Source organism: Pteropus medius, unplaced genomic scaffold (assembly GCF_902729225.1).
Source record: "Pteropus medius unplaced genomic scaffold, Ma_sr-lr_union100, whole genome shotgun sequence".
Lineage (NCBI taxonomy): Eukaryota > Metazoa > Chordata > Mammalia > Chiroptera > Pteropodidae > Pteropus > Pteropus medius.
Window position 1 is genome coordinate 15,542 of NW_024352149.1, and position 12,513 is coordinate 28,054.

At 41.2% G+C, this 12,513-nt stretch overlaps 1 protein-coding gene across 1 annotated transcript in view; it reads left to right on the forward strand.

Annotated features, from left to right (window-relative positions):
* LRP11 (LDL receptor related protein 11) overlaps window positions 1-12,513 on the forward strand; it is a 34,686-nt gene that overhangs the window by 2,854 nt on the left and 19,319 nt on the right. Inside the window, exons 2-3 of the mRNA XM_039846917.1 lie at window positions 5,051-5,208; window positions 9,487-9,628. Of these exons, the coding sequence (XP_039702851.1) occupies window positions 5,051-5,208; window positions 9,487-9,628 (300 nt within the window). The remainder of the gene's footprint in view (window positions 1-5,050; window positions 5,209-9,486; window positions 9,629-12,513) is intronic.

A 12,513-nucleotide genomic window follows, 5' to 3' on the forward strand; every position in this document is an offset into this window, starting at 1 on the left:
TAATAGAAGTTTGTTTTTTTTGTTTTTTGGTTTTTTGTCATTTTTCCTTCTATTTCTTTGTCCTTCCCTAGGGGGAATTTGTCTAGGAATTCAGTTTCGTAGATGTTCAGAGGTGAAAATAGGTGACCTGTGGGGTTGGTCCTCATTCTGGAAAAACACTGCCATGCTCACACTTCTTCAGGTCCCCAGCAACATGGAAATGTGGAGACGCCCTCACTCCCCTCTGCAGCTAGGAGGTAGGGCAAAGGTTACCCTATACAAACACCCTGTTTTCCCTGCTCAGATGCTTAACCTGTTGAAGTTCTTTCTGGTTCTGAGACTACTAAGTTTTTCCTTCTTGAATTTTTTTTTTTTTCCCCTAATTCTTGTGAGCATGTGGAGTTGGAAGCTAAAGGGCCACAAAAATGGCCTAGAAAAGCTCTTACAGAGAATTTGTTAGAGTGAGTAGAAATATTGTGATTGGTGAGGGGCCAGATGGGATAGGATAGCACAAATTTACAGGGGAACCCATCAGCCCTTTTTACTGCCGACATTTATTAAGTTTGCTATTATAAATTCTTTAGACGCATGAATTTTCTTCATCTTCCCAACACCCAAAGAACTAGGTTCTCTTATAAACCAGTGTACTGGAAGGCTTGGCGAGAGGGTCACTTGCCTGAGTGTCTCACAGCCTGGGAGCTATGGAGCTGTGTCATGGAGCAGGTCAAATCCATTCTCCAGCAGCACCAGGCAGTCTGGAAGCAGAGAAGCAGACTGATTAGGTGGCTATTGCGTGTGGTTAGGAGGATGCTGGAGAGAGATGTGTTGAAGTGACTAAGTCAGCCCACAATAGTGTGTCAAGAGCAGAATAGGAAGCTTACAGTCCTGACAGCTGGGTGTGAGAGCCACATGGGAGTTCCTGCCAATGTCTTGGGACTTGAGTGCTTGCCTTGCCTTCCAGCCCAGGCGATCATGCAGGTCAAAGGTGGACATGCTGTGAATTAAAAGGTGGCACACATGTAACATGTTATAGGACCCTGGTTGTGTCATGCAGCTGCTTGGAGGGAGGGGTTGGGGACTGGGTGACCCCACAAAAAAAGTGAAGAGCAGCAGGAGGGAGGGAGTGGAGAGGTGGAAACTGGAGCTAGAGAATATGATCCCCAGTCTATGTTCATACCACCCAGAATGTGCCCGATCTCACCTGAAGCCAAGCACAGTCGGGCCTGGTTAGCACTTGGATGGGAAAGTATAAAATCCAAGGGCTTGCAGACCAGAACTTTTATGCCGTTTCCACTGGATATTCAGCTTGAAAAGCAGGACCTCTAGGAAGACCCTGTGTCCTTTGGAAGTCAGACCCCTTCCTGCCAGGGAGAATCAAAGCTGTTGGGCAGCATTTCCACACCCACAAGCTGCCCGGTCAGCCCCTCCCTCTTCTCTCCAAGCTCTAAGGAGGGACTTGACCTTCCTGTTCAAGGCTAATCCCTCCACAGGTGCCTGAACAGTCTCCTCCAAGGAACTTTCTCACGTTTTCAACCTCTCCCTTTTGTGTTGTAAACAAACAGCACAAAAGAGTGGCAAACAATTATATTTAATGCATAATATTGAGATAACTGTTTGAGATGTTGGGAAAAATATATTTAGACCTGTTACTCTGGGCACACACCAGTAAATTCCAGGTGGGTTAAAGAATTATTTTAGAAAAAATTAAGTTGTAGGTTCCTCCATACATAGGAAGACTTGAAGAAAATAAACTTACTATTACTTACCTGTAGGAAAGATAACTTTCTAATCAATTAAAGAGATCACAAAGAGAAAGGATGGATTATATGCATATTTTCAAAACTTCTTTATAAAGAAATTTTGTCAAGAAACAAAAGGAATTGCAAACAAGAGTCTGGGAAAATATGAGATAAAGGTATCAATATATTAATAGGAAGAGCTTACATGAATCGGTAAGAAAAAAACAAATGGGCAAAGGATATGAACAAACAGTTTGCAGAAGAGGATGTAGAATTGATAAACATGGGAAAATGTTCAATCTTAGAAATAAATGCAAATAGTGTCAGCTTATGCTATTAAATTGGCAAAAATAAGTTTACTCTTTATATTGGCATGCATGTGGAGAACTTAGCATAATCTTGTATGGTCACTAAAGTGTACATTGATATCGCTCTTGGAAATCGGTCAGGAAATATGTAGCAGAGGCCATGAAAGTGTTCATTCTTCTGGAATATTTTTTTGGGAGAAATGATCTATGCTAAAGAAAATGTATGAGCAAAAAAGGCATTACTTATAACAGCACAAAAATTGGTAAAGTAAATGTCCAATGATGGAGGTTAGGAAATTAAAATGGCATTTGTGAATTTTAGGTAGTATTATGGGCACTGTTAGGATATATGAATAAATATCAATAAATAGAACATATTAATAAGTTCATAGATTAAATTCAGGAGGTAAATTTACTATAACTGGAATGCATTTTGTGGGTGTCAAAGTATAGTGGGAAAGACAGAGCCTATTAGTGAGAAAGATCTGGGCTGACATCTGAACTGACAAAGTTAGCACTTCTGTGATCTTACGCAACTGAGTTAGCCTGTCTGATTTCTCAACCTTAGCTATGTCATTGTACCCACACAGTACAGATCCAGGTTCCAGAATCACTTCCTTGTCATTAAGGCTGTTCACAGCAGCGTTTTGTAAATCAGATTCGTCAACGGTATTATTTACTGTATAAAATGCCACCTCGATATGGTCCACCCAAATTGATATGGGCCTCAACCTCTGTAGATCTTACCAAGTATGTTTTGTTTTCACAAGAAATCAGTGTCACACAGTATTTAGCATTGGTTTATTACATTTTTATGATGAGAATTCAAAATTACATTTATCTTGTTCTTCATCGGCAGGTCAAATATTTCTAAGTATAGCATACTCCTTCTTGGTATCATTCGTTTATTTTAAGGCCTGTTTCTGGGTGGGTAAACTGGCTTATTTTAAAATATACTGTGTAATTTGCCTGGTCTTGAGCTGAGAGGGAAATATATCTCTGTTATTTCAAATACAGCAGTGGTCAGGATATCAGGTGTTCCTAAATCAGACCTTAAAGCTCACCTAAAGAAAAGTAAATGTTTTTTTTTTTCTTCCAAGAGGGCAAGATTAATTAGTTTTATAATATGTGGGATATTTCAGTGCTTACCTGAATCTTCCATCTGAAATCTTTGGGGTCAGATCTTTGAGAGTTAGAAATAATATAATATTAGAAATAATATAATATTAGCATCCATTGCCGTTGATGGCATATAGTTATATTTCAGTTTGCCTACTTAAAAATAGTATTTTAAAATAAATTTTAATGCAAATAGCTGCTAACTATAATGTGTTACTACTGAATTAGATGGTGCTTTATAAAATTATAAAGTGCTAAATGGTTGTGTGGAAAACAGTGAACCTTCCAAAACTAAAGGAAAATTCTCCATAAATCTCTTGAAAAGATCCTCTTAGTCATGCAGTTGTCACATCTCTTTATTTGGGGAAGCAGAATAAAAACGTCAGGCACTGGATGTTTGCTCAGAGGTGGAAAAAGCTAAATAAGTGTCTTAGGCAAGGGTTGCTTAAGTGGCTCATTTAAATCTGAGTTATGCGTCCTCCTTGTTTTAAATGACTGTAGAAGTGGGACTCATCATGTTCTCAGTAGATGTATGTGCCTTTTGGCAATTAAAAAAGTTACCTCTGATTGAGGCTGGCAGTGCCATTCTCATTCAGAAAAGTCACAACTCTGAAGAGCCGCAAGCCCCTCATAAATCCGCTGTTTCTGGGTCTAGAGAGGATCACTAGGTTAGAAGATAGGGCTCAGCAGGTAGGTGTCTGAACACCCCAAAGATAATGGTAGCTTGTTGAAGCATTTTTCTTAAGCAGGGCCATGACCCAGTCAGATTAGCATTCCAGAAGAGTCATTCTAGCTGCAGTGTATCAAGAGTGACGACCCTTTGCTGCTTCATGAGAAGCTAATAGGACCACAGCTAGCCCCAAACCTCAGGCACTGGGACACCTGGTGCCCTCAGAAGTCAGCTTAGGAGACAGCTTCAGCTGTGGAAGAGGCAGTGCCTCAGCAACATCATTCAGAGTGAGTTAAGGAGGGACAAGTTCAGGAGAGCACATTTGGACCAGAGTGGATGCCAAAAAGGATGCATGACATCCTGTAGTTTGGTTTTCCAGTTACATCGATAAATAGATGTGTATTTGAGTAAGTTTAGTAAGAAGCTTAAAGCAATTAAGATATTCACAACTCTGCTCTTAGAAATGCAGCTTCTCCCATCAGACTCACTGAAGGAGCTGTTAGTTAAGTATTAATATTTAAATGAACAAAATTAGCCTTAAATTATGTACCATTTTAGATCAAAGGTAGACACATTTGTTTTGTTATCATAGGACACCTCAGAAACTCAATGTGCTAGCTTCTATTACAAAAATTATTAGAAGCTGTGACTTCTATTTTCCTAGATGAAAAATTAGATTACAGGGAATTTCTATGTGGGCTTTATTTTGTATGAGTCCAAGAACTTGCCTTAACTTTCCAAATTTAATTTATTTCCCATTCATGGAACACTTTCTGTCACTATTTTAAAAACTCGAGAATAAGGAAAAAAAATCTATATCAGAGGTGGATTTTTTAAGGTTTACTTCAAGACTTTTTGATAAATTAATTTAATAAGCCGTTTATAAATTAAGTGAAAAATTCACTCTAGAGAGTAAAGCTACTCCGGATTTATGTGCTGGAGGGCCTAGTTCGCTCTCATAGACCCACGACTTTATCCTCAGCACTGTTACCAGCTGACACGCCACATTTCCACTTTAGCACGCATTACAGCTAAAGTCTATATTCATAATTTATTACTATTTTCTTTATTATGTAAAGAGAATACAATGAAAATAAGATAACTTTCAGTTGCTGTATCTATCCTTAGCAGTTCTTTGCTAGACTACATCTATGCTAGCAAACAAGATACCTCTCTTAATTAACTAGGAAAAAAAATAGGGAATCATCTCTCCTGTGAATTATTTTCTCTCACAGAAAAGGATGAGCCTCCAGTTAGCAAGGCCGGGCAGGATGTGGTTTTGCGCCTGCCCACCGACGCGGTGACTTTGGATGGCCGTGAAAGCACAGACGACCATGCCATCGTCCAGTATGAGTGGGTGCTGCTGCGGGGGGACCCATCAGTGGACATGAAGGTAATTCATGTTGCCGTTTTAACAGAAACTAAGGTTTCACTGACGTGGTCTTTAGTAATCTCCTTCCACTTATGTTCCCCAAATGTCTGTGAGATAGCAGAAGAGGTATGAAACGGAGGAAGTATAAAAGTGATTGTCAAAAAAAAAAAACCAAAAACAGTTTATTCTATAAATTTGGTTTTCTACTGAGTAAACGGTGATCCTGATATTTACGTTAAAGCTTACTCTCGTTCTTGCTTTTTTGTTGACTTCTCCAAAATACAAAAATGCTTCAAGGAAAAAGGCTCAGATTACTTTTAAACATTTTTATTTCTTTTCTTAGTCCAAGATCCAGATAGAAAGTTTGAAAATTACAAGAGTGTAACAAGGAAAACAACAGCAGAACCAACCTATTCTTCACATGACCCAGAAAGCAACCGTCTTACCGAGCAGTTAGGCCTGCTTGAGATCGCTGAACAAGTGCGGGAGGGGTAGCACGAGGGGCTCCCAGTCCTCAGCTCAGCACTGGTTTTCATCAGGCGTCTCCGGGCCCAGCGGGCATCTCTGCAGATGAGAAGGAGCAACTTAGCAGCAGCTGCCGGCACACAGAAAGTCTTGAATCATGAGGCAAGCGGCTTTTTATTACGCCAGCCAGGACCCTTTCTAGTTAGTATTTTCTGGCTAGGTAAATGTCAGCCAAACCACTTCAAAGAACTACAGACCGGGTGGCTTAAACAACAGAATTTTATTTTCTCACAGTTCTGGAGGGTAGTAGCAGTCCAGGGTCAAGGTTCCAGCAGCGTTGGTTTCTTCTGAGGCCTCTCTCCGTGGCTTGTCGTTGGCTGTATTTTCCTTCCTGTGTCTTCTTGTGGTCTTCTTTCTATGGGGAAGCACCGATTTATATTCTGTTGAAACAAAACAAAAACGATAATCACCTAGTCCCTCGAGGCTGATTGAAACACACTGATTTACTGTTTGATATCTATAATGATTTTATAGACTTAGAAGTGGTTGGACCCTTGTTCAGCATCTTACCCAGCTTCCCATCTATCCGAGAGCCCCTGTATCACCTTTCTTCCAAGGGTCTCCCACTCTGCTTAGATATTTCCAGAGATGAAAGCTCACTATTGCACGTCACGCCCCAGGACATCTGTAATCAGCTGTAATTATTAGGCAAACAAGATAAGCCTCCCTGTTCCTTCTGTGCCTTGGTGCTGGGTGTTCTCTGGAAAAACACTGAATACATCTTTTTTTATTCTGTGTCCCTTAAATCTTTGAAACACATGAATGTCACCACTTGGAATGCTCTTCTCGGAACTCAGTACTCCCACTTCTTTCAGATGTTCTTCACATGAATTGATTTTCAGACCATCCACCATGCAGCTTCTTCTGGATTTTCTCAGATTCATCCATGCCCTTAAAATCTGAAACCCCTAATTGAACCCCACATGTCGACTGAAGATTGTGTATCTTCCTCTTGTAATATACAGATATACAGATATCACTTCCTGTAGTTGATTCATTGTCTCTACTTCTATTAATAACGGTGATGGAAGATAGACCTAAAGTTATAAGGTTAATTAACATAAACTATCTTAGTAGCCGCATCACACGATAGATTCATGCTGAGTTTTCCGTTAGCAGGATTACCTAAAACCTGCTTCACCTTTCTACATAAACTGCCATCCCGAGGGCCTCCCCGTTCTGGTTGTGTATTTGCTCTATTGAACCTGAGTGCAGACCCTGATATTTATCCTTTTTACATCTCAGCTTTTGGTTACAACAGAAATAATTTTGAACTTTGAGTGTCGTCCATCATATTTATTATCCTTCTATGCATTGTATCAGCTGCAAAACTAATATATCTTTATTGAAATCTTTGAGAACTAAGGTTGATCAGGAAAGGTGCATGGACAAGTCCTTGATCATCTGCTTGGAGAGCTCCCCAGAGAAGGACACTGACTATTAACTGGCACTTCTAAGAGCAGCTACAAACCTGCCTCTGGCTTTCCAGATATGCTACTAAAAGCTTTATTCTGTAAATAATGAATTGCATATATGAGAGTTAAATAAAAATAATACTGATGATTCAATATTTAATTTGTTGAGGCTATTTATGAAGGAGCAATAAAAGTAGACATTTCTTATGGGCTTTTTATGGCTGACTGCTGTGCCATCAAGAGGAGAATCTGGACCAATTCTCCAGCCAAGAGTGTAACAGTGATGGCAGATAAACATAAAGTTATAAAACCATCATTTAAATGACAGAGTTTGTGGTGGGAGAGACATTTTCTACCAAACTGTGACTATCTCATTAATGCTGTACATTCATGAATGCCCCCCAAAGTAAACTCATCCTACTATGATTTGATCATTATAAAGAGGTCATTGATTGGTTCTCAGTACCAGGTAATTTAGACATATCTGTAATTTTCAGAACAACTTTATAAGAAAGTGCAGCCCCATTTTGTGGATTAAGATTGGCATAAAAAGCTGTGAAGACTGAAATGGCAAGAGATTACTGAGTACTTTTCAGTGGAATGCTGGGGGTTGTAGAACAGGTGGTTTAAGTTTAGCATTTATAAATTATAGAAAATGAATAGTGATGCAAATAGTTCTTGCCTATAGAAATGCAAATAATTTTTTTCATATAGAGGTGCAGTTAATTTCCTATAGAAAAGTGGATTTCAAACATGACATTTTAGCACTCATAGGTGTTAATCTATTAATACACTCACTTCGGTAGCTAATGGGTACTAATAGGCGGCTTGTTTCAGTTTCCCATCTGTTAGCAACTTCATTTTAGCATTCATGACTGCTTATATCTGTCTGTTCTTCACATTCTCCTTTGATCTGTGGAACGCACCTTATTGGCTCTCCCTTCAACTGACAAGTGAAATGACTACTTTGCTGCATTTCTTCCAGTGTGATCAGTGGATCACCTGGATGGGCTTGTTATTGTAGATTCCCAGATCCCTCTCTCCAGACCCACTGACTCAGGTCTCAGGCTGGGGCCTGGAAATCTGTGCCCTAACGGGAGCTCTGAGTGATTATGGAGCAGCCTAAAGTTTCTCAGCCACTGTACCTCATTCTATTGCTGCTAAATGGTTGTAAAGCATTCTGATCGTGTGTGTATGTAGTACTGACAAATTCTCTAAGCCAAGGTGATGTGCAGGAGTCCAAATTCTAGAATTTCATCAATAAAAACCAGCAGGTGAGTTATAATAGGGCAGACTCTCTGTACTTGCAAGTCCATTAATGTATTAGTGTAATAAAATGTATAATGTTCAGAATTTGTTTGTAGAGAATAATAATCCAGACTAATTCCTTTAAGCAGAAAGAGGTCTTTTTTTTTTAAAAAAAAGTAAGATATTAAACAGCTAATAGTATCATTGAGAGGGCGGAAAAAAATGGTCTTTAGATTGAACATCTGAAAATGACTCCCAAAATCGCACTGCAGAACTGGGCCTCAGAAGCTCTCGCTCTCTCCATGATCAGGAAGCTTGTCCAACAAAGTGCCATGAAGCGGGTAGAGGACCAAGGTGGAGTCCTGGGTTTAGGGAATGAGCCCAAGAGGTGATCAGCAAGGAACAGTTGTGCAACTGGGTCACCACTGTCCCCCGTTGTGTATCACAACGCCTGGCACATAATCATTTTGTTTAATAAATATATAACCTCAAAAAAAAAAAACAATTAAAATGGAAGGGAAATAAGACTGAGACTAGAGAAGGTTTAGGATGTTTCTTATTCGTTGTTTTGTTTGTTTGTTTTAGGGCAAGAGAAACTTGAGCCTACGAATCACAGAGGGCAAGGGGTCGAGGACTAGATGGAGAGGTTGGCCTGGAGTGCAAGAGGGACAGCTGATGTAGTGACTGGAGGAGAGGAAGTGGCGATGGTATAGATACAGGTGCATTCCCAGGATGAGGTGAATGGTGGAGCCATAATTATGACCATAATTATGGTCCCAGTTTTCTTCTTGAAGTAGATGAGGGCACCTGTTGAGAAGGAAGGACTCGATATTGTGTGTGGAGCTGGGAGGAGGTACAAGTTTGGAATAGCGGCTGCTGAGGACAAGGGAAGGATTGTCAGTCAAGGACATTGTCATCCCAGATAAAAGTAGAAATAGTGAATTCAACCTGTCACAGTCGTGTACGATGGAGCGTTCTGCAGCCTTGGACCAGGAGTGGAGAGGCAGGTGCTGGGCCTGCCACGAGGACGACACTGGTTCCAGGTTCAGGACGATGTTGGATTCTGTGCCTCGTATCCTAACTGAATACGATGTTTCCATTTGGGTGTCAGGTGCCCCAGTCAGGAACCCTGAAGCTGTCCCACTTACGGGAAGGAACATACACCGTTCAGCTCACTGTGATGGACACTGCCGGGCAGAGAAGCTCCGACAACGTTTCGGTGACAGTGCTGCCCATGGCCTTCTCCGCGGGAGGTGAGAAGCAAGTCTTTACCTCGCATTCACGGCGGCCGACAGAAACCAGACTATTTGCAGAAGGGTGGTACTGGATTGGCCTGTGATGTTCTAACTGCACATTCCACGGGCTCTTCCCATTTTCTTTTTGGTGGTTGTCGAATGATAACAAAAATAGGCTCTGTTGTACTTGGGGCTGAGTGACACTGCTGAACTGAGGCGGGCAGCAGTCTGGGGCATGAGAGCAGACCGAGGGCTATGGGAACCTGTAGGTGCTCCATCTCTCCTAGACACGATTTCATGAAAGATAACTTTGCCAGGAGAGGATCTCATTTAAAGGTGGGTGGCCTATTTGATATGTATGGTCAAGGAGTGCAGCGAGGAGTACATTTAAGACAAATAAAAATATGCAAACTGCATGCGTCAATTTAAAAGGACTGTTTAAAAGTTTTCTGGGTACTTTACACAGATGCACGGATCCATTTATAATGTAGCTTTACAGATCTCTCATGGAGCTCACATTCTGTTGCACATTTTAAATTCATTTATCACATTGATCTATGTGTCTTTCTTTCCCAAACATCTGCATTTCTAAATTAGCTCATCAAATTAAAAAAAAAAAACAAACACACATGGAACTCAGTGGCACTAAGGTATAGGGGTTTTGCAGAGTGAAATCTCCCACAGTAAACTTGTGGTGAGGTACTGACGTACTGTATATTCGAGGGTCCTGTCGTTCTGTCAGCGGATATGCCCTTAGTGTCTACAGCATGCAGAAGCCGTGCTCGGCACTGGGCGCAGAGTGGACCTTCTCTGTCACTAGCCATGGCTCTAGTAAACTTGCAGCATGCCTCTGACATCCTCCATTACTCAGTACTTGGATGGTAATTAAGCCAGCAGTTGGAAGAATAAGGACATAAAAACTGGAATGTGACTGGTTTACTTGTACTATTGCTGATCTTGTCTTCCGTCAAAGATGTAAAATTTTGAAAATTTGAAAATTTGCCTTCCACAGCTAATTAGCGTAAGCAGCTTTTGAAGGCTGATTGGTCGACTCACTGTCTAGCAGAGATTAGGCCCGCTGTGAGGAAAGGAGTGACTTCCTGTGGTAAGCCAGTCACCAAACTCCTGCCCAGTCACCAAACTCCTGCCCACATCACCACTGTGAGTCAGTGATGGTGTAAATGGACCCATACAGCCCAGCCTTGATTTGAGCAGGCCCTGTTGATTTACTGCAGGTGCATGAGAGCCGGACAGTTACTTTTGAGGGCCTTCATGTGCTGGCTATGCACCAGGGCCATTGGACACATGGCATTGGCTCCAGCCAGTCACTCCCCAGCATAGGACTGCCAGGGCCAGAAGGTTATTCTCCTGGGATCAAGTGCTGGCTTGGGCAGGGACCGAGTCAAGTGCTGATTCTGGGAGGAAAGTGCTCATGAGAAGGCAGAGATACCCTGTCATCCCCTACAGAAATTAGAAAAGGATCACTTTTTACGGCCGAGGTGCCTGGGTGGGAGAAAGGGCCCGTGCTGACATAAGCAGATAACTAGCAGCTCACCGGCCCCGTGTTTGTCCTGGTTTATGTAATCAGGCCAATTTTCCAGGGCTCCAAAATTTCCAGTTGCGTATTTCTGGCCTTTCTTTAAGATGGTAATAAAATGTATTTGAAGTGGCAGACAGTTAAGTGAATTTTTTTGATTACCGAAATGCCACTTGGGTATAGGTCTAATGTAACTTTATGGAAAAATAAAAAAGAGTGGCTATAGTACTCACTGCTGTCTGGAGTCACTCATTGGTTAGATTGGAATAACATACTATGAGTTAAAGTTAATAAATCACCACCTAGAGACACTGAAAACCACAGGCAGGGATCAAGAGGTGTTTCTCTCCCCTCTATTATAAATATCGATCTTGTAGTTAATGACCCAGCTGTAATGGTTACCAAAGGTGGCACTTTCTGGGGTAAACAGACAAGCACATACCCCCACTTTTGTGATAATAACTTGGTGCAGTTTTAGATACAGAGGCTGCATGTTTTCAAGCTTCGGGGGAAAGAATATACTCGAACATCAAGCCAACAGACACTTCCAATATGATCTAGATCAATGGTCTCCAAATAGGATCCCCCACACGTAGTCGGATGTTTTCAGGATGGAAGACAAGACACCGGAAATTAGTCTTCTGACTTTTTAATCTTCTTTAAGTTTTCAGGATACTTTATAACATGTGCAGTATGTTAATACATTAGTACATGCATATTATTTATAGACTGGAGATGCGTGTTCACCAATATATTATTGATCAGGATGTATGGTCAAAAAAGTTTGGAGACCAGTAATCTGGAAGTAGGTGATAAATTATAAATATGGCTCTATTTGCAAAACTACCCAGGAATAAGTAAAGCGTTGAGATATTCAGGATTTTCACATCAGGAACTTAAGAAATGTGAGCAGTAGGTGTGTCCTGCTTGATGTTCACAGAGACTCTGTGCTTTTCCTCCTAACTCTCCCTGGGCTGGAAGCAGGTTCTTCTTTCTAGGCCCAAGTTCTTAGTTGCTCCTGCTTCTTTCTCAGGAGCTTTAACCACCATTTCCTTACTTCATCCTCTTCCTCCTGGATTAAGATATCTTCAGGTTGCTTTGCTCTTAGATGGACTCCTTTCCCAGCCTTTGAACTGCTTCCCAATGGAGTATGTATCCAGAATTTCACATGGTCATGTATACGCTGCTCAGCCGTTTGCCTCAGTGGTGTATCATCATTTACCACTGTCCCATGTCCCAAGAGATCTAGTCCATCCTGTCCCTGGAAAATTATGGAGCTCTTTACAACCTAGTTCTAGCCTGCCATCTTTTACTCGTATTGCCAGTGTCAGAAAAGTCACACAGCTGGTATGCAGCTCAGTCTAGT